Genomic DNA, 24,187 nt, shown 5'->3' with positions numbered 1-24,187 from the left:
GAGCACTACGCAGGTCCCCTGTGTCCCTGCGGAACCCGGCATTGCGACCCCGCCTTGCTGTGAGGGTGGTGGCCTTGGGAGAGCGTCTCAGTAATGCTCGGCGGGTGGCCCAAGAGCGACTGGGTCCTAGAGCAGGGCAGGGGCTGCGTGAAGTGGTCAGGGCGAGGCTACACTCAAGACTGGCCCATGCGAGGCCTGAGGGACTGGAGGTGGGGGTGAGAAGGATTCAGAGGGGCACGGGAACAGGTGTGGCCAGAGGCCGGCTGTCTTTGAGGAGTCAGGTGGCTACTTCTAATGGACAGCTGATGAGCCGGCTGGTGTCCTGGGGAGGTAAGCTCAGAGGTGTGTAAAGCTTAAGATCTGAAGTTTGGACACAGGCAGGTAGGCCATAGCAAGGGGCAGTTCAGCAGTCGGGTTTCTTGACAGGGTGAAAACCCCTCCCTGCCCCCTTCCCCAGACAGCGGGGCTCATCCCCGGAGCCCGCCAAGGTCACAGTTCTGGACGGAGATTCTAAATCTTGGGTCACCCGGACAGCTGTAAAGGGAAGATTGATGGAGAAAAGGGTCGTGGGGCAGAGCAGGTGCTGGGAAGGGATGGATCCTGGGGTGAAGCACATCCCTGGCAGGGAGCTCAGGGCACAGCTGGGGCAGGCCTACTGGGCAGACAGGTCTGGAGAGCTGACCTAGAGGCAGAGGGGCACCGAGTCGGTGGCCGAGACGTGGAGAGCATGGAGAAGAAGAGAGAGGCGTCCCACCCGAGTCCTGGGCAGATGCCAGGTAGAGCGTCACCCACACAGGCCTGTGTTCCCAGCACTTGGGAGGCTGAGGCAGGATTGCAAGTTCTAGGCCAGCCTTAGAAATTTAGCAAGATCCATCTCAAAAAAAAAAAAGAAGAAGAAGAAGGAGGAGGAGGAGGAGGAGGAGGAGGAGGATGACAACAGTGACTGGGGTGTAGATCAGGGGTAATGCACCCCTGGGTTCAATCCCTAGGGGGTTGGGGAAAAAAGCTAAGCAGTAACTCATGTGAAACTTAAGCCTGTGAAGCAGAAAGTACATGTGCCGGGCAGAATCCATCAGAGGTGACTCTCACCTGGACCTATTGTAGCAGAACTGGAAACCAAGAAAGTTCACAGCAAGATTTTAAGAGGAATCAGAAGAAAAGTTCAGGTCACCTGCAGAGGAAGGCCACTGACTGACAGTGAAGAAGGAGACAGGGGCAGTGGGGGCTGGAAGCCAGGACTGCTGCACGGTGGTGGGAGAACCACAGGAGTGGGGTGCTGGGGCACAATGCAGCTCACCACCCCTCGGTCCAGGAGCTGGGAGCTTGATCCTGAGGGTGGTGATGAGGGAGGTGGGACCTGGCAGAGGTGGATCCTAGATGCTGGGGCGCTGCCCTCCCCAGGGATTGTGGGATCCCAATGTCTCTAGCTTCTTGTCTTGAGATGTGATCTCTCACTCCCACAGGCATCCCTGCCATCTGCCAGGGGGCTCTCACCAGAGCCAGTGTCATGCTGCTTCACAGCCTCCAAATATAGGAGCTAAATAAACCTCTTTTCTTTATAAAGCTACTGAACTTTGGGTATTTCATTGTAGTAACATAAAATGGACTAATGGGGGGATGGGTTGGATCAATATACTTGGAGATGGAAGAACACTGGCAGTTTCCCCAAGATGCCTGTTCCCAGGGTATTTCTGAGGCAGGTTCTGCAGCATGAAAGTTTCCCCACAAGAGTAGCCTGATACATGTAGCAATCCAAGGGAACATTGTATAAAACAATGGAAGGAAGGAAGGAAGGATTAGAAACAGAATCTGAATACCCAGACAGCAGCAGCGGAATCGGAAGGAGGGATTAAAGTTCTGGATACTTTTTTTTTTTTTTTTTGGGCAGGAGGAGGTTAACGTATTTTTAACACTGGATCCTCTTAAAATTTCAAGGTAAGATGTCATAATTAGCCATTTAAAAGAGAAAAAACAATGTATAAATTCCAAAACATCAAGGGAGGAAAATAAAATACAAAAATCAATTCTAAAAACCCCTTTAAATTAAAAAGCTGAAAGGCCTGAAGCGGAGAGGGAAGTGCAGCAGGCAGCCCGCATGGACACGGGCTGAACCGTGTGAAACTGTAAAACAGACTCACGAGCATCAAAGAACTGAGCTAGCAGCCAGAAATCCGGGTGAAAACCCAAGTGGGCAGGGCGGAGTGTCTTCTGAGCAGGGCTTACAAGCAGGGATCTGACAACGCCAGCTTGGGGAGGAGACTCCAGCGTGGCCAGGCAGGGCCAGGGTTCGCACCCGGGCTCCAGCTCCCGAGAGGGTGTGAGAAGAAGCTGCGTGGAGCTTGAGCAGCTTCATAGGGACGCCAGGACAGAAGTCAGAGCTGGGGCAAGGGCCACACGTTAAAGCAAAGGTGAACAGAAGAGAACTGGCCTGGCAAGGACTGAAGTCCACCCTGGATCACCTCCACCCTGTGTGAATCAAATGACCTGCCGCCCAGCCATCTGCCAGGAGAAAAGCAGGTACCTGCAGAAACGTGGGGCCACAAAGTCCTTGATGCATGTGCTGAGACAGGTCCCCAATAAGGCACGGGTGGCTGCACAGGGCCTCACTGAACAGTTTGCCCCTGGGAGTGTGTGCCGTGGGGGCTCTGAAATGCCAGCCTCAAAGGCTCTGGTCAGGGCTGTGGACAGACTGCTCTAGTTCTTTCCAGATCATGCTCAAGTGTTTACAGGTGAAGGGTCGTGATGTCTGTATCCAAAATGGCTCTGAAAACTAAAACAGAAAACAATGATATTGTCACATATAAAGAGTAAGATATATGGGCACCATGCACACCCCTGTGATCCCTGGCTCAGGAGGCTGAGGCAGGAGGATGGCAAGACCAACCTAGTGAGACCCTAAGCAACTCACCAAGACCCTGTCTCTAAACAAAATGTATTTTTTAAAGGGCTGGGGATGTGCCTCAGTGGGTAAGAACCCCTGGGTTCCACCCCCAGTTCCAGTCTCACCAAAAAAAAAAAATGCATCGAAAACAGTTGACCTAGGAGAAAAATATGCAAATTTTCTATTTTACATTTTTCAACCTGGAAATATTGAAAAAATCCATAAGTACCTCAAGAAGACTTACTCAAAACTTGTTGAATCACACAATTTAAATTGATCTGTTTTGGGCTGGGGATGTGGCTCAAGCGGTAGCACGCTCGCCTGGAATGCGTGCAGCCCGGGTTTGATCCTCAGCACCACATACAAACAAAGATGTTGTTTCCGCCGAAAAACTAAAAAAATAAAAAAAATTGATATGTTTTATTGTATATAAGTCATATCTCAACAAATGGGTCAAAAATGTAATGGGTTGGTTTAACTGCAGTTTACACCTAAAAAGAAGAAGAACTAGAAGATAGAGCACAGGTTAAATTCACACTAAACAGAAAAATAGGGGAGACTACAGAACAAACACAGGGAGAAGATCCAACTCAGTTTCCCCACCTGGAAACGAGGCAGAGCAGAGCAGAAACAGTGCTGCGCGTGTTCCAGCAGCAAGGAAGGGAACTGTGGTGGTAACTGACCGCTCAAGACCCAGGCCATGGGTCAGGAGGTGCTGCAGAGGCCCAATCGGGAAGACAGCAGAATCCCATCAGCCCAGGATGTAAGAGCCAAGGCCAAAACCAAGGGGATATAAGAAGCTGCCAGAGACCTTCCACTTTTAGGGCCCAGCAGTGAAGGGACACTGGCCTTTCAGCAGAAGTACCGACCAGCAGATCGTGGGAGACTTAACGCTGCCTAGAGTAGGCCAACAATGAGCGGAAATGAAAACCCAGCAGAAACATTCTCCAGGCAGGGTGGGGTGGCAAGCACTTGCAGTCCCAGCTCCGGAGGCTGAGGCAGGAGGATGGCAAGTTCAAGCCCAGCTTGGGCAATTTAGTGAGACTGTTGCAAACTACAGTGTCCCCCCCCCAAAAAAAAAAAAAGGTCGAACAGAAACATTTTAGAGAAACTCTGAGGTTTGCCACCATCAACTTCCAGTTAAGGAAACAGCAAGCAATGTCCTTCATGCAGAAGGGAAAAACCCCAGGAGGCTCGGGTGCAGGAGGAAGGGAGGCCCAGAGGGCTTGCAGAGGCAGTGCAAGTCTGACACGCGTCCGGTGCGAACCCAGCTGTGGGACCTCTCCCGGGACCTGGAGCATCACTGGACAAGAGAGGTGTTGATGCCGGCCACTGAGGGCACAGCCTGTGCTCGTGCTGGACCCGGGCCATGGCCCGTGTGGTGCAGGGACTGTGCAGGTGTAGCTGCATTATGAGATTCTCCTGGATTATCCTGTGGGCCTGGAAGGGGCAGCCAGGGAGGCATGGCTTGCGAGAAGTGCTGGACAGCCTTAGAGAACTCTCCTGAGGTTGGCAGCTGGGCTGATCAGATCCAGTTCAGTGGACTCAGAGTGAAGGTCCTGGGGAAGGGAAGGGGCAGGTCCTGGCAGGGTCTCACACTGCAGCCTCTGGGACACAGAGACACGGCATTTTGGTTTATGTTTGGGATATTCATAAGGCAGAGGTTCCCAGTGTTCTACACCCCAAGGGAGATGACCTTTGTGGCCCAGCAGTTCTAACATGAGTGAAACAGGCTGTGTGCTGGCCAGAGCCTCCTCTCCACTACGACTGCCTGGAGTTGGCTGGGTATGGGCTTCCTGGCCCTGCACAAAGGCAAGGACTTGACAGGGGAGGCCCTGCTGGCTCCCTGTCTCAGGGAGGGCTGTCCATGGGTAGTGGTGTGTGGAGGGTCAGGTCTAGGTCTTTCAGAACTTCTGTCCCCAGGAGCCCGGCAGATGGTTTCTGAGGCCCCACCACAGGACTAAGAAGGGCAGTCTTGCCCAGGGGCTCCAGAGGTGGGGAGGGGCCAGGACTGCCACAGTGGGGGCTCCTCAGGCTCTGAAGGGGGCACCTATTGGCTTCAAGAGTGAAATTGAAAATGGAATTGTTGCCAGCAGAACCCACAGAGAACAGAGGAGGTGGGCTGGAGTGTCTGTAAAGAGAAGGGCCTGGGACCAGTCTCTGGGGGAGGTCCTGGGGGTCTCGCGGTGCCCATCCCTGGAGAAGGGGAGAGTCTGGCTCCTGTGAGGATGTGTGTGGCAGGAGCGGCAGGTGGGGGTCAGGGCTTGGGAAGGTGCACCCTGTTCCCCTCAGGCAGAGCTGGCTGTGGCCAAGGGGGCGTGGCCAGGAGGAGTTGAGTGGGTTGGACTCACTGGGAGCTGGGCTACAACCTGAGGCTGCAGTGCCCACCAGAAGGCCCTTGGGCTTCCAGATGGAAGATCAGGAGGACGGGCTCCTGAGTACTCCCTGTGGACCTCAGGTCTGTTTTCTTTCCACTCGGCCCACTGTCTCTGCCTAGGCCTTTAGCTCCAGGTTGGGGTGTTCAGTTCCTGCTCTGGCCAACCGGGGGTGGGGGAGGGACAGCCACTGCTGCTGTGGGACTTCTTCAGAACCAGCGCCTTTCTGTTCGTTCCCCCTTCTCCCTAAACAGAATCTGATGCACATCTCTAGGGTGAGTCTCCCCACTGTCCTGCTTATATCTGCTGCATGCCCGTGCTCCTGTGGTCTTGATGCTCTGGCCTTTGAGGCCTTGGTCCTGGACAGCCCCAGGCTGACTGATTCCTAGACAGCAATGTAACTCCCCTTTGATGTGCAGGCTGACCAATCAGGAGCCACAGAGGCTCCTTCACCAGACCTCCCACCAAGCACACTTCCCTGCCCTGAGAACCCTGGGTCAGGTGCACAGAGGACTGCCCTACAGCCCAGGCCCCAGGTCCCCCACTCACTCAGTGCTCCTACCATGCCTCAGCCACTTCTTCCTGAGAAGCCATGGTGCAGACCCTGGGCCCACCTCCGGCCTTCTGCCCTGGCCAATATGAGGCATGGTGTACTCGCCCTTGGGAACGGAGCTGCAGGTCTTCTAGGGCAGCTGTCTGTATGTGTGCCTGGCTATGCTGCTTAGCACCCACTCTGGATGGCATCTTAGGATGCAGGGCTGGCTGCTGGGTTTGAAGGTGGGCCAGGGGTACAACTCTGGGAGAAGAAACGGACAGGTGTCTTTGCCTCTGCAGGGAGCTGATCCTGAAGCACATGTGCTGAAGGAGTGTGTCCACCACCCTTGACAAAGCCTGCAGAGGTGTGGAGATGGCAGGGCACCAGCGAAAAAGAGCCAAGGTCCACAGGGGGTCCACTCATGGGATACTTCAGTCACATGGCCTCGGGACTCTGTAAAACTCACTAAATTAGGAGGGTGATGGTGTGTAGCTCAGTAGTAGAGCACCCGTGCGTTTGTCTCCTGAACCAAAATATAAAAATTAAAAACATTTAATTTGTTGTAATTTATTCTCTTGTTCTGAATAAACATGTACCTAATTTTATAATAATTTTTCTGCATTTTTTCTTGAGGAGAGCTGTAGACGGCCCACACCTGGACAGGCCCCAGCAGTGTTCCACCCTGGTTTCCTCCTCCTGTACAGCAGGTGGGTCATGGGAAAGCTAGGTCAAAGCAGGGACCCAGCCCCACCTCACATGACACCCAGCTGGCTCTGAGACATGAAAACCAGCATCATCAGAAGCCACCTCTAGGGCTGGGGTGTGGCTCGGTGGCAGAGCGCCCACCTAGCACACGTGAGGCACTGGGTTCGATCCTTAGCTCCACATAAATATGAAATAAAGATATTGTGTCCACCTATGACTAAAAAATAAATATTTTTTAAAAAGAGGCCACCTCTGCAGGATGATAAGAGGACTTCCAGCCCCAGAGCTGTAGCAGCACTGCCCTGATGTGAAGAGGTGTGGCCTGTATGATATACGCAAACCCTGTGTCTGCAGATTCACCCACATACTAAATTTGTTTGTAACCCCAAATCAAGGCTCATTGTGCTTCTCCAATCACTCAAGGCCATGCTCAGAGCAAAGAAAGATTTAAGCCACTGACCTGCGGCTCCTGCTGGGGTGGCCCAAGGCCCCGCACTGCTTGCTCAGCTCATACTATAAAGAAGTATCCTTTCTGCTTTCTGATTGTTTGTTTGCTTATTTATCTAGGTACAGGGACTGAACCCAGGGGCTCTATCAGTGTCGGAAATGGTTCCCAGCACAGTGCTGGTGCTGTCATGTGTTCCCTAGCACCAGATGGTTGTGACCTGTTCTCCCAAGGAAGGACAAGTGTCAGGAAGGCTGCAGTCAGGCCCAATAGACGGTGTCTCTGGGAAGTATAGATACACACTGAACATGGTGTCTTGAAACAGAACCACGCAGTAGATGAGAGTGTGTCACTCGAGTGCCAAAACTGTGATCAGACTGTGAGGCCATCACCAGGAGCGCTGTGCAGCCTGCCCTAGTTCAGGGCAGCGGGCGACAGACAGCCTTTCTTTGTGAACCAGACTATACAAGCAATGAGCACCGACTGGGACCAACAAGACAGCCATGTCCTGACTATGTCCAGAACTAAAGGTCAATAAGAATAAGACACTCCGTAGAAAACAGGCCAGGATGCATGACAGCCTCATAAGAGCTGCAGGGGCAGGTGCCCAAGGCAGGTGGAGCCTGCTTGCCAGCAGGGGGAGGGGAAGCCAAATGGAGATTGCCTGCAGCCGAACTAGAGCCAGGATTGTGACAAGTGTGGAGGCCTGACTTAGCTTTTTTTTTTTTTTAATATATATTTTTTTAGTTGTAGATGGACACAATACCTTTATTTTATTTGTTTATGTTTATGTGGTACGGGGGATGGAACCCAGGGCCTCACGCATGCTAGGCGAGCACTCTACCACTGAGCCACAGCCCCATCCCGAAGACTTGACTTTTTGTGTGGATTTTTGGAAAAGGGCTTGGCATTATCTTCCAAGGGAACATAGCATGTCCTATGACTGGTGTTAGTCTACGGTGGGATCTCTGAGCATGTGGTATCCAAACACAAGAAGAATGCTCACAAAGCCTGATTTATAACAGCCAAGGTCTGCCTATACCCTGGGCCCACTGACAATAGAACAGATAAAGTGGAATACACACAGTTCCTACCAGGGGACAGCAGCAGTTAAATGGGCTGATCTTGGAGCTCTCAGGCAAAACTCGGAGAGAGAGGCTGATCACCAAACAGCACAGATGACAATTCTGAGTGTCCTAAGGATGTCATAACAAGTGCCCAAACTGAGTAGGCTTAAAACTTAATGTCTCATTGTCCTGGAGGCTGCAAGTCACCATCTGGGTGTCCAGGGCTGGGTCCTCTGAGGCTTTGAGACAGCTGCTGTGCCAGTCCCCTGCAGCTCCTGGCAGTTCTGGCCCCTTGGCTTGTAGACCACCACCCTGACCTCTGCCTTCATCTTCACAGGGCCTTCCCTCTGCGGTGAGTCTGTCCAAGCTCCCCTTCTACGAGGACACCAGTCGTGGGGGACAAGGGCCACCTAATCACCTTGTTTTAAACTTGATCATCTCTGTAAAGTCCCTGTCTCCAACTGAGTCACACTCCAAGGTGCTAAGGGATTCCAATATATGAACTTGGCAGCACAATTCTACCATTACAGTGCACAGCGGCTCCCTTAGGAAGTGGGGAGGGCAGTGGACTCTCTCCAGAACCTGACCACATCATCACTCTGACCCTGGACTTCCAGTCCCCAACGCCAGAGAAGTAAAGGCTCACTGATTAACCCACCCAGACAGAGAGGGAGAGAATAGGAGAGGCAACCCCACAGACTAGTGGGGTCAGAACTTAGAGGGGCCTGCACAAGAGACCATCCCAAGAGCTGTGGAAGATGCTGAAACACAGAGTCTCCATCTGGCGGGTGTTGTTTGGTTTGGTTTTGATTCTTTGCAGAGGTTTCAGGTTGCTCTGGAAGACGTTCTGGGAAGCTTGTGGGAGGGTGTGATGGAAATGCTGGCTGTTTCAATTAACATGCTAGGTCAGGAAACAAAGTTCTAGAGGAAGCAGTCAGGTGCACTCATGTCTTCTCCTGAGTGCAGGGAGGAGTGTCCATGAACACTGCTCTTCCTTAACAGAAGTGCAGGCAGTAGGTGTGGGCCTCTGGGAACATCTGCCTCCTCAAGGCTCCAAGGTTGGGTCGAAGCCCTCCCATAGCCAAGAGGACTATGGGAGGCCTGCACAGAGGCAGGGCCAGGGAATAATCTGGTTGAGAAAGGAGAGAGGAGGGGTGGAGACCAGGGTCCTCACAACTGGCTGCCTGGGGTGTGTAGGGCAAAGGGGAGGGCTGTCAGTGGAAGGCGGCACAGTGCTACTCTCTGGGTGCAGGACGGAGGAGTCCTCAGAAGTGGTGTGCCTTCCCCTGACTCCTCAGCGGGGCCTCTGCACTAGCTGTTCCTCCTGCCTAGATGCTCTTCCTTAGGCCTCCTGGGCACTAAGTCTTGGGTCCTTCATCCATATCCAGTGGCTGGTTTACTCTTCAGTTTGTGGACAGTCTGCCTCAGAGGCAGCTCCAGGAGGGCCAGCTGATCCCTGGTATCCTGAGGCTTCCCCAGAGTTCTGCCCTCAGCTGAGGCTCAAGTGGATCAGTCCTGTAATCATGGAGGACCACGTCTCCCCTCCCAGCTTCTTTTTAGACTGGTCCCTGGAACCAAGAACAAGCTTCCTGTTTCCCATTCAGAAGTTCTAGCATATTCCCAGGCATTTCCTCTGCAGCAGCCCTGCCTGGAGACAGTATCCTCTCTTAATGTGCTCCTCCCTGTTTTCCTCTTCCCCCCGGGGATCATCCCTTTGCTCTGGTGCAGCCTGCCCTAGTTCAGGGGTTCCTAGGTCTGGGTGCATCTCTCAGCGATTGGGTAGCAGGGATGGGCAAACCGGCTGCCCTGGTGGCCTGGCTGGGGGCATCTAGATGTCCTGCAGGAGCCAGGTGGGTTCCCTAGGAGCCCCTTGGTTCAGATGCTCATTGAGGCCTCCCCTACTCTAACCGAGGTCAGGCCCACAGGAACAAGTTCCCCCTGCTGGCAAAGGAAGTAAGGTGACTAATATGGACTGCCCCCAGATGTCACTAGCACCACCCTGACAAGTCAAGTCGTACATGCTGCGGTTGTCCCTCCATTGAGTGACCGGCTCCATAGATTCCAGAAGTAGGACTGTGGTGGGACGGGTTTTTCCACGGGGGAAGGGGCTCCCTCCCATGGCCCTCCTCCGTGGTGTGGATAGTGACCAGGAGTGCGTCAGGGCAGGTCAGCACGAACCCAGCTTCCAGCCACACTGCAGCCCTGAGACAGCGGCACGCGGGGTCCTAGCCCTGGAGCCCCTCACCGCTCTCTTGCCCTCTGTTGGGTCGTTAGTGAACCCGAGCAGAAAGCAGAGCCTGGGCCCCGGAACCCGCCCAGGAGCGCCAGGCAGTGACTGCCTCTCGCTGGGATCAGCGTCCTGCGTGGGAGGTGTCGATCCACACAGCCACAAGCATGGGAGCCGCAGGTGCAAAGGCCTCAAGTCCGGTGTCGCGAGGCCGCAATCGGGGAATTACAGTCCCAGCTCGGGCCTGCCAGACGATCCCTGGCGGTTAGGAAGAAATCAAGTCGACCACCTCGGTCCCCCTGCTCGCCCCGCCCACCGGGCTGGGACCCGCGCTCTGCCGGCCTCGCCCCGCCTGGACGTCCCGCCTCTCCAGGACAGGCCCCACCCCTCCTCCCCACAGGCCCCGCCCCATGCGCTCAGCCCCGTCCCGCGCGTCCCGATCCCGCTTCGCCGTCTCCGCCCTCACAGGCCCCGCCCCGTAGCCCCCGCCCCCGCCCCGGTCCGCGCAGGCCCCGCCCTGCGCCTGCTCAGTAGGCGGCGCAGTCGGAAGCCGGCGCGGGCGGAGCACGGCGTCAGTCTTCCAGCGCGGACTCGGCCTGTACCCGCCTGCGATCAGGGCTCGGGCTGCTCGGGCCGGTATGGCAGCGGCGACCGAGCCCGGGGCACGCGCCTGGCTGGGCGGCGGGTCCGTGCGCCCCAGCAGCCCGGCCAGCAGCCCTGTGCTGGGTGCCCGAGGCCACGCGCGCCAGGGACCGGGGCCGGGATCAGAGCGGTCTGGCGGCAGAGCCCCTGGCCCCGCCGCTGCGGGTCACAGCTTCCGGAAGGTGACGCTCACCAAGCCCACCTTCTGCCACCTCTGCTCCGACTTTGTCTGGGGGCTCGCCGGCTTCCTGTGCGATGGTGAGCGCGCGCCGCCGGCCGGAGCCGCGTCCCGAGAGGCTGCTTGGGCGGGACGCGCCCTGACCTCTGCGCCGCGGGCCCGCACGGGCCTTGTCAGCCCGGAGCGCGGTGCCGGGCCTCCCTCAGCACACTGTCGCTCATCCCTGCCCCTCCTGCCGCAGGATTCCTGGGCTCCCTTGTCGGAAGTCGGGGAGTGTTGCCACGGTGTGGCGCTGGGATTGAGTTGGGGGCAGTTGCAGGGCCCGGGATAGAGCCAGCTGGCCCTGAGACTGGCCAGACCTCTCTGGGGTTCCCAGGTCTGGGTGCATCTCTCTCGATTGGGTAGCAGGGATGGGCAAACCGGCTGCCCTGGACCGCGGGTACTGGTCATTCTCTTCTTGAATGCATGCTGTTGCCCAGAGGGACTGAATGCTGGCTCTGCTCAGAGTCTGCTGCGTGGAGAGCCTGGCTGGGTCTCCTCCCAGGTGTGGCATGTCCCAACAGGGCTCCCACTCAGCTGCCAAGCCGGCAGCCCTGTCTTTGCCTCAAGGGTGCATCTGGGCTGGGCCTCTTCTGGTCCTCTCTCATGCCAGCAGGCAGGCCCTGGGGCCCTCAGCCCAGCCTATGTGGAACACATGGACCTTTGGCACTTCCTATGTCCTGGTCAGGGGCTGGAGGTGGGACTGGCTGAGGAACTTCTACCCTGCTCAGGAAGATAGGCCTTTGCTCTAGAGTGGCATCTCTCAGGCCAGAGACTCACATAGGGGTGTCCTCTGCCAGTGAAAAGGGTTTGGTGATCTTGACTCCAGGGGTGGCCAGCTGGCATAGGGGTGGTCACTGTGGTTTCTCTGACAGATCAGAGACTGCACTGCTCTGCCTGCTCCCAGGAATGTTGGGGCTCCATTATGGTGGAGGGTGTGCATGTGCAGGCCAAGTGAGCTCCAAGTCAGGCTAGATCCCAGGACCCCATGCACAAGTGAGAGGTAGAAAAGGCGGGGCTGCAGGCAGGTAGAAGGTAGACCACAGGATTCCCTGCACAGGTGAAGGCACAGAAACAGCTCTAGGTCTGAGACTAATCCCTGTGAAGGTGGCAGGTGATGAATGTGGAACTGTAGGTTTGAGGCTGGCGCAGTGAGAGGTGTGAAGGCAGAAGCCAAGTCTAAGACTAGACTCCTGGTCCCCTTCACAAATGTGCCCCTGCTGGTGGGTTCTAGGTTCAAGGGGCTCAGGAACCTTCAGCCTAGCCTTGGGCAAAGCAGCTCACTTAGGGGCTGGCCTGATGTGTGGGAGATGAAGGAGAGGCCATTTCCGGGCAGTATCTCTAAAGATAGGACTATGACCTGGGCAAACAGGGCTTGGAAAGGTGTGGGGAGATGTGCTCCTCCCAGCAGCACCCAAGGCATGGAATGCGGGATCAGGCACCACCTCCCCTCTCAGTAGAGGAAGCTGGCAGTGTCTTCGTCCCAGAGTGAACAGGGAGCAGGGCTCCTGGGGAAGGCTGGAGAACTCCTTCTCCATCTCCTGCCCCCCACAGTCCCAGCTTACTTTCACACGTTGTCTCTGGAGCAGTCCACGGAGAAACTTCTGCCTGTTCCCTTCTAAGGCTGGGAGGTGAGGGTCCACAGGTTGGGGGCAGCTTGCCCTCTGGGAGGTGCCTAAGAATGGGGCTGCCTTGAGTCCCCACGGGCAGGTTCACTCCAGGCAGTTTTGGCATTTGTGTTCTTTGCCCCTGTGGCCTTGTCCACCTTTCCTGGGGCCCAGCTTGGACCCCTTGCCCCTCTGTCTTCTCTTGGCTCTGAATGTGCCACCACAGACTGCCCTCTGCCCCTTCTGACCATCATCTCTCTGCTGCTGAGCCTTTGCCCCTGTTGAGGCCCAGGGACACTTTGCCTCCCCAGGACCAGGGTGCCATGTCTGCTGGCCCTAGTGCTGTCCTGGCCTTCCCACCTAGGCAGTGTTTAAATTCTCACTGTCTTTGGAGGCTTAGGGAAGTCTCCCTGCTGGCAACTCCTGCCTTTGGGAGCCCTCACCTGGCTAGGTGCCCCACCTGCCTGGTGTGGCTCTAGATATTAGGCACAGCCCATAGAATGTGGCAGGAGCAGTTAGGAGTGGATGCAGTTGTGGGAGCAGCAGGGAAGAGTGTCCCAGGCAAAGCTGCTCTTGGTAGGTGTGTAGAAGTTTATGAAACCTCTGCGTGCTGTGGCCAGGACCATCCCTCTCACAGGGCCGGCTGCAGAGGTGCAGGGGGACCTGGGCCTGCTGTATCCCAGAATGGCCACAGCACCAGTCCCTGTCTGTGGATGAGGGTAGGGAACATGGGGGTCTGTGCTAGTGCCGTCACCTGGCTTCATATTATGGGGATAGCAGGAATGGCTTCTCCACTGCCCAGTCCAGCTCACTGGAGGGACCTCTTCCATCAGTTGTGCCAAAATCCACTGTGTCGGGCACTCAGGCCCTGTGGCAGAGTGCTGGTGCCCTGCTGTAGCCCTGCTGGGCAAGGCTGGGGGCCAGGTCCTGGGTCCTGGGGCCTCTCATCTCCTGGGTAGGAGGTGACTGCCCTGCAGGACCAGGCCACTGACACATCCTTGTTCCCACAGTCTGCAACTTCATGTCCCACGAGAAGTGCCTGAAGCATGTGAGGACGCCGTGCACGGGCATCGCACCCAGCCTGGTGAGGGTGAGTGCCACCCTAGCAATGCGTGTGGGCCCTTGTGGGGTCAGGTCCTTCCTGGCTGTCCTACTTGTCAGCTTGGTCACACCGTGATTAAGAAGCAAAGGGCAGAATCCTGCTCAGCCATCCAAGGGAAGGAGCAATTGATGATACCAAGCACCTGGGTGGATCCCCAGGTGTCGTGCCTGGGGAGGCCAGTCCCGCAGGGTACATGCTCTACCACTCCGCCCACTAGCAGGTGAAATGGGATGCTGGGAGAGTACAGGTTGTGGGTAGAGGAGTGGGCATGGGTACCAGGTACATCATGTAGGTCTCCTTGGGCTGGGTGCTCTGATTCAGCATCACTGTCACTGCCTTGCTGTCATACCTACCAGCTCTGTCTGATGTGGCCCTTGAGCCCACAAATGCTCAAGGTAACAGGCTTATATAAACAGAAGGCCCAAGCCTAGGAGCTGGAGGAGTTTTGGCCATCTAATTCCTTCTTCAGGGTTCTTGATGGGGTGTTGGCTGAGGTCTCTGCAGGGTGCAGGGACTTCTCTTTTGTGGGTAATGGCAGCCAAGTGTTTAGGGAGGACTGATGACATCAGTGGTCACCTGTGCCCTGCATACAGCATCACACCCTATTTTCCTGTCTGCTAGCTGGCTGTGGGCAGTGGGACCACTGACCACCATGTTGGTGCAGTGGGCTGGAGCTCAGTGCAGCAGTGCTGTTGGTGTGGTGGGCTTTTGCCTATGGGTGAAGGGGACTGGGATGCAGGTCACCTGCTGCCAGGTGGTGTCTGCCCTGGGATACTTGATGCTGTGTTTGGGGAATTATTTGAATACCATATGTGAGCCCAAAAGGGCCTGTGGATACTGGCTTTAGGTGCTGGCTCTGGGTGCCAGCTTGGGGTGTCACATTGGCTGGGGTAGCCCTTCATGTGGACATTCATGATTATATTCTAAAGTTGGTCTTAATGTTTCCTCTTCACTTAAAAAAATTAAAAATTAAAAAATTAAAAAAAGTTAAAAAAAGTTAAAAATTTCAAAAAAATATATATATATTATATATATGTATATATATATGATAAGAATTTGGAGGATATAGATATTTTTAAAAAGCCAGGCATGGTTGCACACACCTATAATTCCAGCAACTCAGGAGGCTGAAGCAGGAGGATTGCAAGTTCAAGGCCAGCCTGGGCAATTTAGTAAGGCCCTGTCTCAAAAAATAAAAAGGACTGGGGATATAGCTTAATGGTAAAGTACCCCAGGGTTCAATCCCCAGTACCAAAAAACAAGATAAAGAAATAAACACCAGCCTCTGTGCCCATGGTTGCCATTCTGGCGTGCAAGCTTTCTGTTTACGCTCCCTTCTTCTGTGCACATGGTAACTGAAGGACTGGAAAAAGAATGGATCCCTCTCCATCTCTATCATGGAAAGGCAAGGTTCACAGTCCTTGTGGCTGACTGCCTCCCAGAGGGTAGACCTGGAGGTGGTGGCTTCAGGAACCTTTGGAGGGAGGAGACAGCGGCCAGGGAGGAGGTGCAGGCCAGACGGGCAGAGGCTGAGGCTCACTCTGCCCTGCAGGTCCCTGTAGCCCACTGCTTCGGCCCCCGGGGGCTTTACAAGCGCAGGTTCTGTTCTGTGTGTCGCAAGGGCTTGGAGGCACCCGCACTTCGCTGTGAAGGTACCACTGGCCCCATTGGCCTCCTAGGCTGAGCCCCTCACCCAGGGCCTGGTCTCTCTTGCCCAGGGTGGCCTGGTAGCCTGCCCTCCCCCAGTCCGTGGTTTGTTAGGGAAGTGGGGGTAGGCGCAGGGCCGGCCTGGGGAGCTTCTGAAGGAGGGGTGCACGCCCCATGCAGGTAGGTAGGAAGGGGATTCCTTGGTGGCAGAGGTTGGGGTCGGACCCAGCCCCAACTGGGAGGCCTGCAAGGAGGGCGGGGGCAGGGGCATGGTGAGAGCCCCTAACCCTGCCCGCCCCCCAGTGTGTGAGCTGCACGTTCACCCCGACTGTGTGCCCTTCGCCTGCAGCGACTGCCGCCAGTGCCACCAGGATGGACACCAGGACCATGTGAGTGCAGGGGCCTGGGTGAGGGCAGGCCTGGGCAAGGGTGGGCTGTGCCACTGACTGCTCCCTTTACAGGACACGCATCACCACCACTGGCGGGAGGGGAACCTGCCCTCCGGCACGCGCTGCGAGGTCTGCAGGAAGACGTGTGGGTCCTCCGATGTGCCGGCAGGTGTGCGCTGCGAGTGGTGTGGTGTCCAGGTGGGCATGGGCTGGGGGCTGGGTGGGATAGCCCTGGTTGGGCTGGGCCCTGGGGATGGGCTGAGGTGTTCTTTTCCTGGATCTGGTCTACACTGTGCTGTCTTGGGGATGAGGGCCCCTGTCTTCTCTGGTCTGGGTGAGGCCGCCTCTTTCCCAGTGCGTCAGGCTCGCCCCATGTCCCCCAGGCCCATGCGGTGTGCTCCACGGCGCTTGCTCCAGAGTGTACGTTTGGGCGCCTGCGGTCCATGGTTCTGCCCCCCTCGTGTGTGCGCCTGCTGTCCCGCAACTTCAGCAAGATGCACTGCTTCCGCATTGCTGAGGCTGTGGTGCCAGAGCCAGGTGAGGCTGTGGGTGGCCTTGGGGACACCAGGGTCCAGGTTGGCAGAGCGTTGAGTGACAGATCCATGTCCAATATGCAGGTAACAAGGATGATGGAGCAGATGGAATTGCTACCGGGGTGCTGGGCAGAGAGGCCCTGGTGGCTCCAGAGTCAGGTAAATGCCCAATAGTGATCAGCTGGTCCCCACGCTCCCCCTATGGAGTCCTCACTGTTCCTTCCTGGTCCAGGCAAGCAGACCCTGAAGATCTTTGATGGCAATGATGCCATCAGGAGAAACCAGTTCCGCCTGGTGACTGTCCCACGGCTGGCCAGGAGCCAGGAGGTGCTGGTAAGAGGGAGGCCAGGGTAGGGCCACATGTCTATGAGGCCCCAGTAGCGGCCACACCCGGGCCCCCACACCGATTACCCCGCCAGGCCTCCCCACATCATTGTCCCCCCACCCCCCTGCAGGAGGTGGCACTGCGGGCCTACTGTGTCATTGAGGATGCTCGGGACTTTGAGCTGCAGGCGCTGCCCCTGCCTTCACTGAGTGGTGACACCCAGGCCCTGGGGAAGGCTGGGCTAAGTGGTCCTGTAGAGGAGGAGGGCAGCAGAGTCTCTGGGCCCCAGGAGCCCATGCCCGAGGCCTGGGTCATCCGTTCCTTGCCTCGGACGCAGGAGGTCCTGAAGATCTATCCAGCTTGGCTCAAGTGAGGCCCAAGGCACGGGGTCAGCTGGGGGAGGGGATGGGGTAGGAGCCCAGGGCCCAAGCTCCAAGCCTGTCCCCTGCAGGGTGGGTGTGGCCTACGTGTCCATCCGTGTGACCCCACAGAGCACAGCGCAGACCGTGGTGCTGGAGGTCCTCCCGCTGTTCGGGCGCCAGGTGTGTATGCTGGGCCGCCTAGTTCTGCCAGACCTGGGGATTACCTACCCAGTGGGCCCTGTTGCTGTCCCCTAAGATGTCTTGGGGAGGTGGCCAGGCCTGATGCCATTCCTGCCTTACAGGTTGAGGGTCCTGAGAGCTTCCAGCTGGTCGAGGTGCTCATGGGCAGCAAGCAAGGTGGGTGAGTAGCCTGGCAGTGCTCTCAGGCCCTACACACATCCTGGGCCTTCCAAGCCTGTCCCTCAGGATGTTGGGGCTGGTCTTGCCTATGTCCCCATATGCCTGGGTTCTCAGGGTGGCTGTTGGCTGATGTAGGGAGGAGCCCACCTGTAATGAGCTGTGCCCCTCAATCCCACAGTCCAGCGGACAGTGCTAGCAGATGAGGAGCCCCTGCTTGATCGGCTTCGGGACATCCGGCAGGTCAGTGGGTGTGGACACTGGCCCCAGTGTACTTCTGGCCTTTAGCCATGGCCTTTGCCCCATAGAGGGGTGTCTCCTACCCAGCAGGCAACTGACTGCCCTGGCTGGCAGTGCCCTCCATGAAACATCATCACCCAGCAAGAGGGCCTTGAGCCACAGACTGCCCCAGTTCCTTGAGGGGGGCAGGGCTCACCCAGAGGAAGGCAGCCCTGGTGCCCCTCTTACTTCTGTTGCCCCTGGTTGATGGGGAGTTGGTGCTGATGGCACTGCCCAGCATCCCTACAGCCCTTGCCCTCCCTACAGACATCTGTGCGGCAGGTGAGCCAGACACGGTTCTATGTCACCGAGAGCCGGACCGTAACCCCACACGTCTCTCTGTTCGTGGGTGGCCTGCCACCTGGCCTGTCCCCCCAGGAATACAGTCACCTGCTGCATGAGGCTATGGCCATCAAAGGTGTGACCCTGGGCTGGCCAGGGCTTCTGGCTGGGATGGTTCTCCTGCCCTTCCTGCCATTTGAACCCCGACTCCATTCCCACCCTAGGCACAGCCCACTCAGCTTCCTATCCTCTGTCATTAGGGATCTCTGCTTCCCCCTGTGGGGTCCCTGGAACTCCAGGGGGCAGGGCCCTGCTCTGGAGTGGGATACTTTTGGGAGGGGGAGTCGGGCAGCCTTTGCACCATGCACCCCTGACACAAGTCTGTCTGCAGCTGCCGTGGTGTCCGTGAGCCATGTCTACAACTCGCAAGGTGAGCTGCACCCATGGACTCTGGAGGTGGGTGGAAAAGCTATCTTTCTCCCTCCTTCAGAGCTTGGAGCCATACCTGCCGGCTTCTGATGCTCCTGCATCAGTGTGGCTCAGCTCAGCTGTGCTCTCCACGCCCCTCCTGCCATGCTCCTGCCTCCTGCTGGGGAGGTTCCAAACATGCCCATGACCTGCCTACCCGGGGATGCTGGGTGTGGGTGTGAGGATTGTGGTGCAGGGGACGGGCCCATTGCCCACTGTTGGGTTCAGTTACTGAGCCTGGCCATCCTTGGAAACACTCTGAGGTGGGGAGGCCCCTCACTGTAGATGCCAGCATCAGAGCGCTGACTCTACATGGCTATGGCTAGAGCTGGGGCTGTTACCAGGGGACTGAAACCCTGCTCTGGGCACCATGGGAATGGGGTAGTGTGTGCACAGGGCAGGCCCCTGAGCTGCCCCATGGGCGGGTGGGGTGGGTGTGCAGGGCAGGTCCCTGAGCTCTGGCCACCTGTGCAGGTGCGGTGGTGTTGGACGTGGCCTGCTTTGCTGAGGCTGAGCGGTTGTTCATGCTGGGCAGGGACACAGTGGTGCGTGGCCGGCCGCTGTCGCTGCTGGTGCTCCCAGACGTGCTGGTGAGTGGGCAGTTCTGGGCTGTGCGTGGTTCTCCAGGGTGGAACCTGCACATCTTGCGTCCTCATGGTTGGACGCGCTCAACCATCATCTCCCTCGAGTGTGCTGGGGCTGGTAGTGCCACCTTGGTCAGGCTTCACCATAGCCAAGGGTGGACAAGGCTGCCCACTTCACACCAGAGGGACCGAGGTCTGAGGGTCCGTGCTTGCTGGTGGGTGAGACCCGTTCCTGGGGGCTGGGGTTGGCTGTCTGTTCTGGATTCCTGTCTCTGTGCTGTGGGGAGGCCACAGGACGCAGCTCCTGACTGTACAGCAGCCGCTTGCTGAGAGTCAGAGCCTGTTACTGTACCGTCATCATTCTGGCCTGTCCTCTCCACCTATCTTGGGGGGCCGCAGGGGCCCTGCTCCACAGCCAGAGCTTGACCAGCCAGTGTAGCCCCGTCACTGGGGCTCCCCTCAAGACCTACCTGTACCTGGAAGAGAGTGGCAGGGTAACACAGGGCCAGAGCAGCACTGCCTGTGAGCACAGGGGTGAGCTGCAGGAGGGCTGGAGCCTGGACCTCCATCCCACACCCTCATGGTGGCCTGTGGTTCTCAGCCCTGCCTGCCCCTGCATGTTCCTCAAGGCCCCCAGGCATCCATGGCGACTTTGCCCTGCCTGCCCCTGCTCGTCCCACAAGGCCCAGGTGTCCACAGCTATTTTGTTCTTGAATCCTGGCCCTTGACCCCCCACATAAGCCCAGGAAAAAGAATTAGTCTAGGGGTCTGTGACCGAGTAGGACATGCCCATAGATCCTTCCTGTCCTTTCCCTACCTGGTCCTATCCTGGCCAGCCAGGTGACTGTCCCCACTTTCTGAGGATCTAGTCCCTGTAGGCCAGGGCTCAGACACACCCCAGCCCCATCCTGTTTGCTCCATGGGCAGAGCTGGGCCTGAGGCCGACACCGCTTTCTCTCTCCCGTCAGCTGCCTGCCTTGGGGTGAGTGGGTAAGTGGTGAGTGCAGGCGGCCTTGCCTGCCCCTTGGGCCATGAAGCCCCAAGTGTGTCCTTGCCCAGCCACGGTCTGGTCCGTGTGCCACTGCCCACCCTATGTCTGTCTCGTCACCCCACCCTGTCACAGTGATGCTGCCTGGCCCACTGTCTAGACTCCTAGGCTGGTCTTGGGGTTGTGTGTTTGAAATGAGAGACAGGTTCTGTCTCACAGCTCAAGGGAGACGTGTAGCCACCCTGGAAATAGCATTTTTCCTGGAAGCTGCCAATCTTCAAAGGGTAGGTGGGTGGCCCTTTGAGGGCCAGGCCTGTGTGCTGGCTGGCAGCACCAAGCAGGGCCCTGTGGGCTGTGTAGCCTGGCAGGTGGGTGTGGCTGGCCTTTGTGCCTGGACTGCCAGGCAGCCAGCTGGCCTCCTTGCTGCCCACTGGCCACAGCCTGTGGTCCTGAAGTCAGCACCCATGCTCATGTGGGGAAGCAGCCCTCTCTTCTTTGGGAGGGCTGCTTTGGCCAGTGGGCTTGGGGCTCAGAGCAGATGCTGCGCTGCGTGGCAGCCCAAGGACCTTGGCCCTACCCTGACCCTGCCCTCCTGCTTCTCAGCACATGAAGCTGCCCTCAGATTGCTGCCCGCTCCTCGTGTTCGTGAACCCCAAAAGTGGGGGCCTCAAGGGCCGAGACCTGCTCTGCAGCTTCCGCAGGCTGCTGAACCCACACCAGGTCTTCGAGCTGACCAATGGGGGGCCTCTTCCTGGGTGAGTCAGGGTCTGCTGCAGGCGGGAGGGCCCCGCTGCTGTCTGTGGCCACTGGGAACTCCAGTTGGAGCTCCAAGATGGAACCTTCAGGTCCTCTATGTGGCTGGAGACAGGCATGTGGAAGGAGCTGCTGCACTGTGGTGGGACACTTCCTATTTCCTGCTGCAGGTTTCATCTGTTCTCCCAGGTACCCTGCTTCCGGGTGCTGGTGTGTGGTGGGGATGGCACCGTGGGCTGGGTGCTTGGCGCTCTGGAGGAGATACGACACCGTCTGGCCTGTCCAGAGCCATCCGTAGCCATCCTGCCCCTGGGCACAGGTGGGGCCAGCCATTGAGTTGAAGACTGGGGCCTCATGGCTCTCCCTGCCCCTAGTTTTGCTCCAGGCCTGTGCTGGGTTTTCTGTCCTGTGGTGGGGCTCTGTTCTGTGATGGTGTGTGGGAGTCATTGCCTTACCTCTGTCCCAGGGAATGACCTTGGCCGAGTGCTCCGCTGGGGAGCAGGCTACAGCGGGGAAGACCCGTTCTCTGTGCTTGTGTCTGTGGATGAGGCTGATGCTGTGCTTATGGACCGCTGGACCATCCTGCTGGACGCCCAGGAGGCCAGTAGTACCGAGAACAGTGTAGTGGACACAGAGCCCCCCAAGGTACCAGTGTGCCCCCTGCTTGGCTCTTGCAGGTGGCTCTTGAGGTGCACAGAAATGCTCCCTCCTCAGCCATGTGCAGGAGTACTGGCACCCCCACTTGGAATATGAGGCTGCTCCTCTGAGCTGCTGGTGCGTTGGATTGCACTGGGTTGCTGGGGGCTGGCTGGTGACCTGCTGACACCCTTTTCCTCAGATTGTGCAGATGAGTAACTACTGTGGCATTGGCATTGATGCTGAGCTCAGTCTGGACTTCCACCAGGCGAGGGAGGAGGAGCCTGGCAAGTTCACCAGCAGGTACCACAAGGGCAGTGCCAGGAGCTGGGGCTTCTGTCGGCAAGGCAGCAGCCATCAGCCAGTGACTGCAAGTGTGTCTTCTCCGGCAGGTTCCACAATAAGGGTGTGTATGTGCGGGTTGGGCTACAGAAGATCAGCCACTCCCGCGGCCTCCACAGGGAGCTCAGGCTGCAGGTTGAACAGCAGGAGGTGGAGCTGCCCAGCATTGAGGGCCTCATCTTCATCAACATCCCCAGGTGTGGGGCTGGGCTCCCAGGAGACTGTGTGGCTTGGGCTGAGCAGTGTCAGTTGGGCCTAATCTGTGCACGCCCCTCCCTCCTCTTGGGGCAGCTGGGGCTCAGGGGCTGACCTGTGGGGCTCAGACAGCGACCCGAGGTTCGAGAAGCCACGCATGGACGACGGGCTGCTGGAGGTGGTGGGTGTGACAGGCGTCGTGCACATGGTGAGCACGGGAGCCCAGCGGGCGGCCCTCATGGCACCCGTGGGCCCACTAAGCCTGGCCTGTCTCTGCCCAGGGCCAGGTGCAGGGTGGGCTGCGCTCTGGTATCCGCATCGCCCAGGGTTCCTATTTCCGAGTCACGCTCCTCAAGGCTACTCCTGTGCAGGTGGATGGTGAGCCCTGGGTTCAGGCCCCAGGGCATATGATCATCTCAGCTGCTGGTCCCAAGGTATGCTGATGAGGGCTAAGCCCAGGTGGGCTGTGGCTGTGCAGCGGCCATTGCTGCTCAAGTGGGCTGGGCCTCCCAGAGGCCAGGTAGTCATGGGATTCTGGTAAGAGTGGCCAGGCCTCAAAAGACATGAATCCTGGGCCTCAAGAGAAGAGGCCTGGCTGAGGATGGGCAGTGGGCTGAAGATGGCCCCATCCAGGGCATTGGCCTCCTGGGGTCCCAGGACTGTGATCTATGTCATACTGACCCTTCCCCCATCTCAAACAGGTACACATGCTAAGGAAGGCCAAGCAGAGACCCAGAAAGGTTGGCACCACCAGGGACACCAGAGCAGACACCTCATCTGCCCTTGAGGGTGACCCTAAGTAGAAGCTTAAGAAGGCTGGTTTCCTGTCTTCAGCTGCTCCAAGTTCACACACTGGCTGGCCAGCAGATGGACCCATCACCTGGACCCCAGTATCTTCCCAGGCCTAGTTGTTTCTGGCTCTTGTCCTTGTCTGGTGTTACGTGGACACTGATGGGAGGCGGGTGGCCATCTCCCCCTTGGCCCAAGGGCAGCTGTGTAGCAGGTGGGCACTGTTCCCTCAGGGGCTGGGATCCCATACCTGTGTTAGTCATGGAAGTCCTGGGGAAGGGAGGACCGGGAGGTAGGGCCCAGGCTGGGGGTCGACAACCTCTTTGTAACCCTCCACCTGAGCACTATGAACTGGACAGCACTGGACAAGGGCCACATGTGCCACTCAGACCATTCCCCTGGAACTATTACTGTACCTCCTACTGGCCCTGTAGTAGCAAGTGCTGTCAGCTTTTCCTGCCCCTCCCGGTGGGAAGGTGGCCACCTCTGTCTTGGGGAAGGTGCCTTCCCTTTTTTCCAGCTTGCACTGTGGAATGTGGCTGCAGGATCTGTGCAGTACTGACTGGGCCTGGCCACCCTTCTCTAGGGCTGGTGGCGAAGGCTAAGGCAAGGGGAACAGCATTCCCACACCTGTCAGTCCACCTTGAGCCCAGCTGGAGTGTGGGCTGGGCCCTGAGCATATTCCCTTGGGCCCCAGAGTCCACGGGCAGGGCTGGCGTGCACTGGTGGAAGTGTAGACCACCCCCAGGCCTCAGGCTCAACCACAGCACTTTACATGCCTGCTGCTTGCCAGCAAATGTCCCATGTTCCCTTCTTGCCCTGGCTCGATCCCCCAGGCAGTTCTGCTTCCGGGCCACCCTGGGGCACCATGCCAAGATAGCTCTTGCACCTCAGATCCCAAAGGAGTCTGACCAGAAACAAGAAACCTATGTGGGAAGTCTCCAGAGGTCCCAACCCTAAAAAAGAGGCCTCAGTCAGATCTCCCTTTGTCTGCTGGCACTGGGTCTGCATGGCCATGGCCCTTGACCTTAGAAGTGGCTGTGGCCTTGCCTGCAGCCCTGGAGAGCCTTGGTGCCATTAAGCCCAGCCCCTTCTCCTGCTTCTGCCAAAATTGCACAAATGCGTCCTGGGGGCCACTTGTGGTCTCTTGTGTAGACATTCCTTGTGTTCATGTCATATGTAATGTCCGAAACACGTCTTAGTGGTATAACTAGCTTTTGCCTTGATTCTCATTTGCAAGAATTGTTTGTTGTGGTCAGTGTGGCTTGTCCTCCATTTATGTGAGACTGTCTGCCCACTGGGTGTATGTCCCTGTGTGCTAGTCCTGTGCGTGACTGACTAACCACTCCTTGAATGTGACCTAATTTATATCAGGATGAATAGAATCTGGACTTCACTGTTCCATGGCCACCTCTTCTTCATTTGTGTGACAGGTGGGGAGGGGGTGGTGGACTA

At 57.4% G+C, this 24,187-nt stretch overlaps 1 protein-coding gene and 1 long non-coding RNA gene across 8 annotated transcripts; both read left to right on the top strand.

The window, feature by feature from the left end:
- The first annotated feature begins 92 nt into the window (after positions 1 to 92).
- LOC144366560 (uncharacterized) lies at positions 93 to 8,455 on the top strand. Its single transcript, XR_013425615.1, has 2 exons — positions 93 to 6,498; positions 8,346 to 8,455. It is a non-coding gene; the product is annotated as an uncharacterized LOC144366560 (long non-coding RNA).
- Positions 8,456 to 10,764: 2,309 nt separating this feature from the next.
- On the top strand, positions 10,765 to 24,133 carry Dgkq (diacylglycerol kinase theta). Of its 7 annotated transcripts, none has more exons than XM_078020794.1 (24): positions 10,765 to 11,135; positions 13,712 to 13,791; positions 15,356 to 15,455; positions 15,800 to 15,839; positions 15,912 to 16,008; positions 16,223 to 16,376; positions 16,457 to 16,531; positions 16,605 to 16,705; positions 16,828 to 17,066; positions 17,149 to 17,239; positions 17,362 to 17,416; positions 17,598 to 17,659; positions 17,963 to 18,113; positions 18,369 to 18,433; positions 18,920 to 19,035; positions 19,998 to 20,019; positions 20,621 to 20,772; positions 20,941 to 21,089; positions 21,237 to 21,415; positions 21,609 to 21,709; positions 21,799 to 21,945; positions 22,040 to 22,151; positions 22,225 to 22,377; positions 22,645 to 24,133. In XM_078020794.1, the coding sequence occupies exons 1-24, from the start codon at positions 10,874 to 10,876 to the stop codon at positions 22,744 to 22,746; spliced, it is 2,805 nt and encodes a 934-aa protein (XP_077876920.1). In that variant the 5' UTR covers positions 10,765 to 10,873; the 3' UTR covers positions 22,747 to 24,133. The 7 variants fall into 7 exon arrangements, with proteins under 7 accessions (XP_077876920.1, XP_077876919.1, XP_077876921.1 ...); XM_078020793.1 differs by having other exon boundaries at positions 15,754 to 15,839; positions 15,912 to 16,037; XM_078020795.1 differs by lacking the exon at positions 15,356 to 15,455 and having other exon boundaries at positions 15,754 to 15,839.
- The last annotated feature ends 54 nt before the right edge of the window (positions 24,134 to 24,187 follow it).

The sequence above is a fragment of the Ictidomys tridecemlineatus genome, chromosome 9 (genome assembly GCF_052094955.1).
Source record: "Ictidomys tridecemlineatus isolate mIctTri1 chromosome 9, mIctTri1.hap1, whole genome shotgun sequence".
Taxonomy (NCBI): domain Eukaryota; kingdom Metazoa; phylum Chordata; class Mammalia; order Rodentia; family Sciuridae; genus Ictidomys; species Ictidomys tridecemlineatus.
The sequence above is the reverse complement of the archived record's forward strand: the minus strand, read 5'-3'. Positions and strand labels throughout refer to the sequence as shown.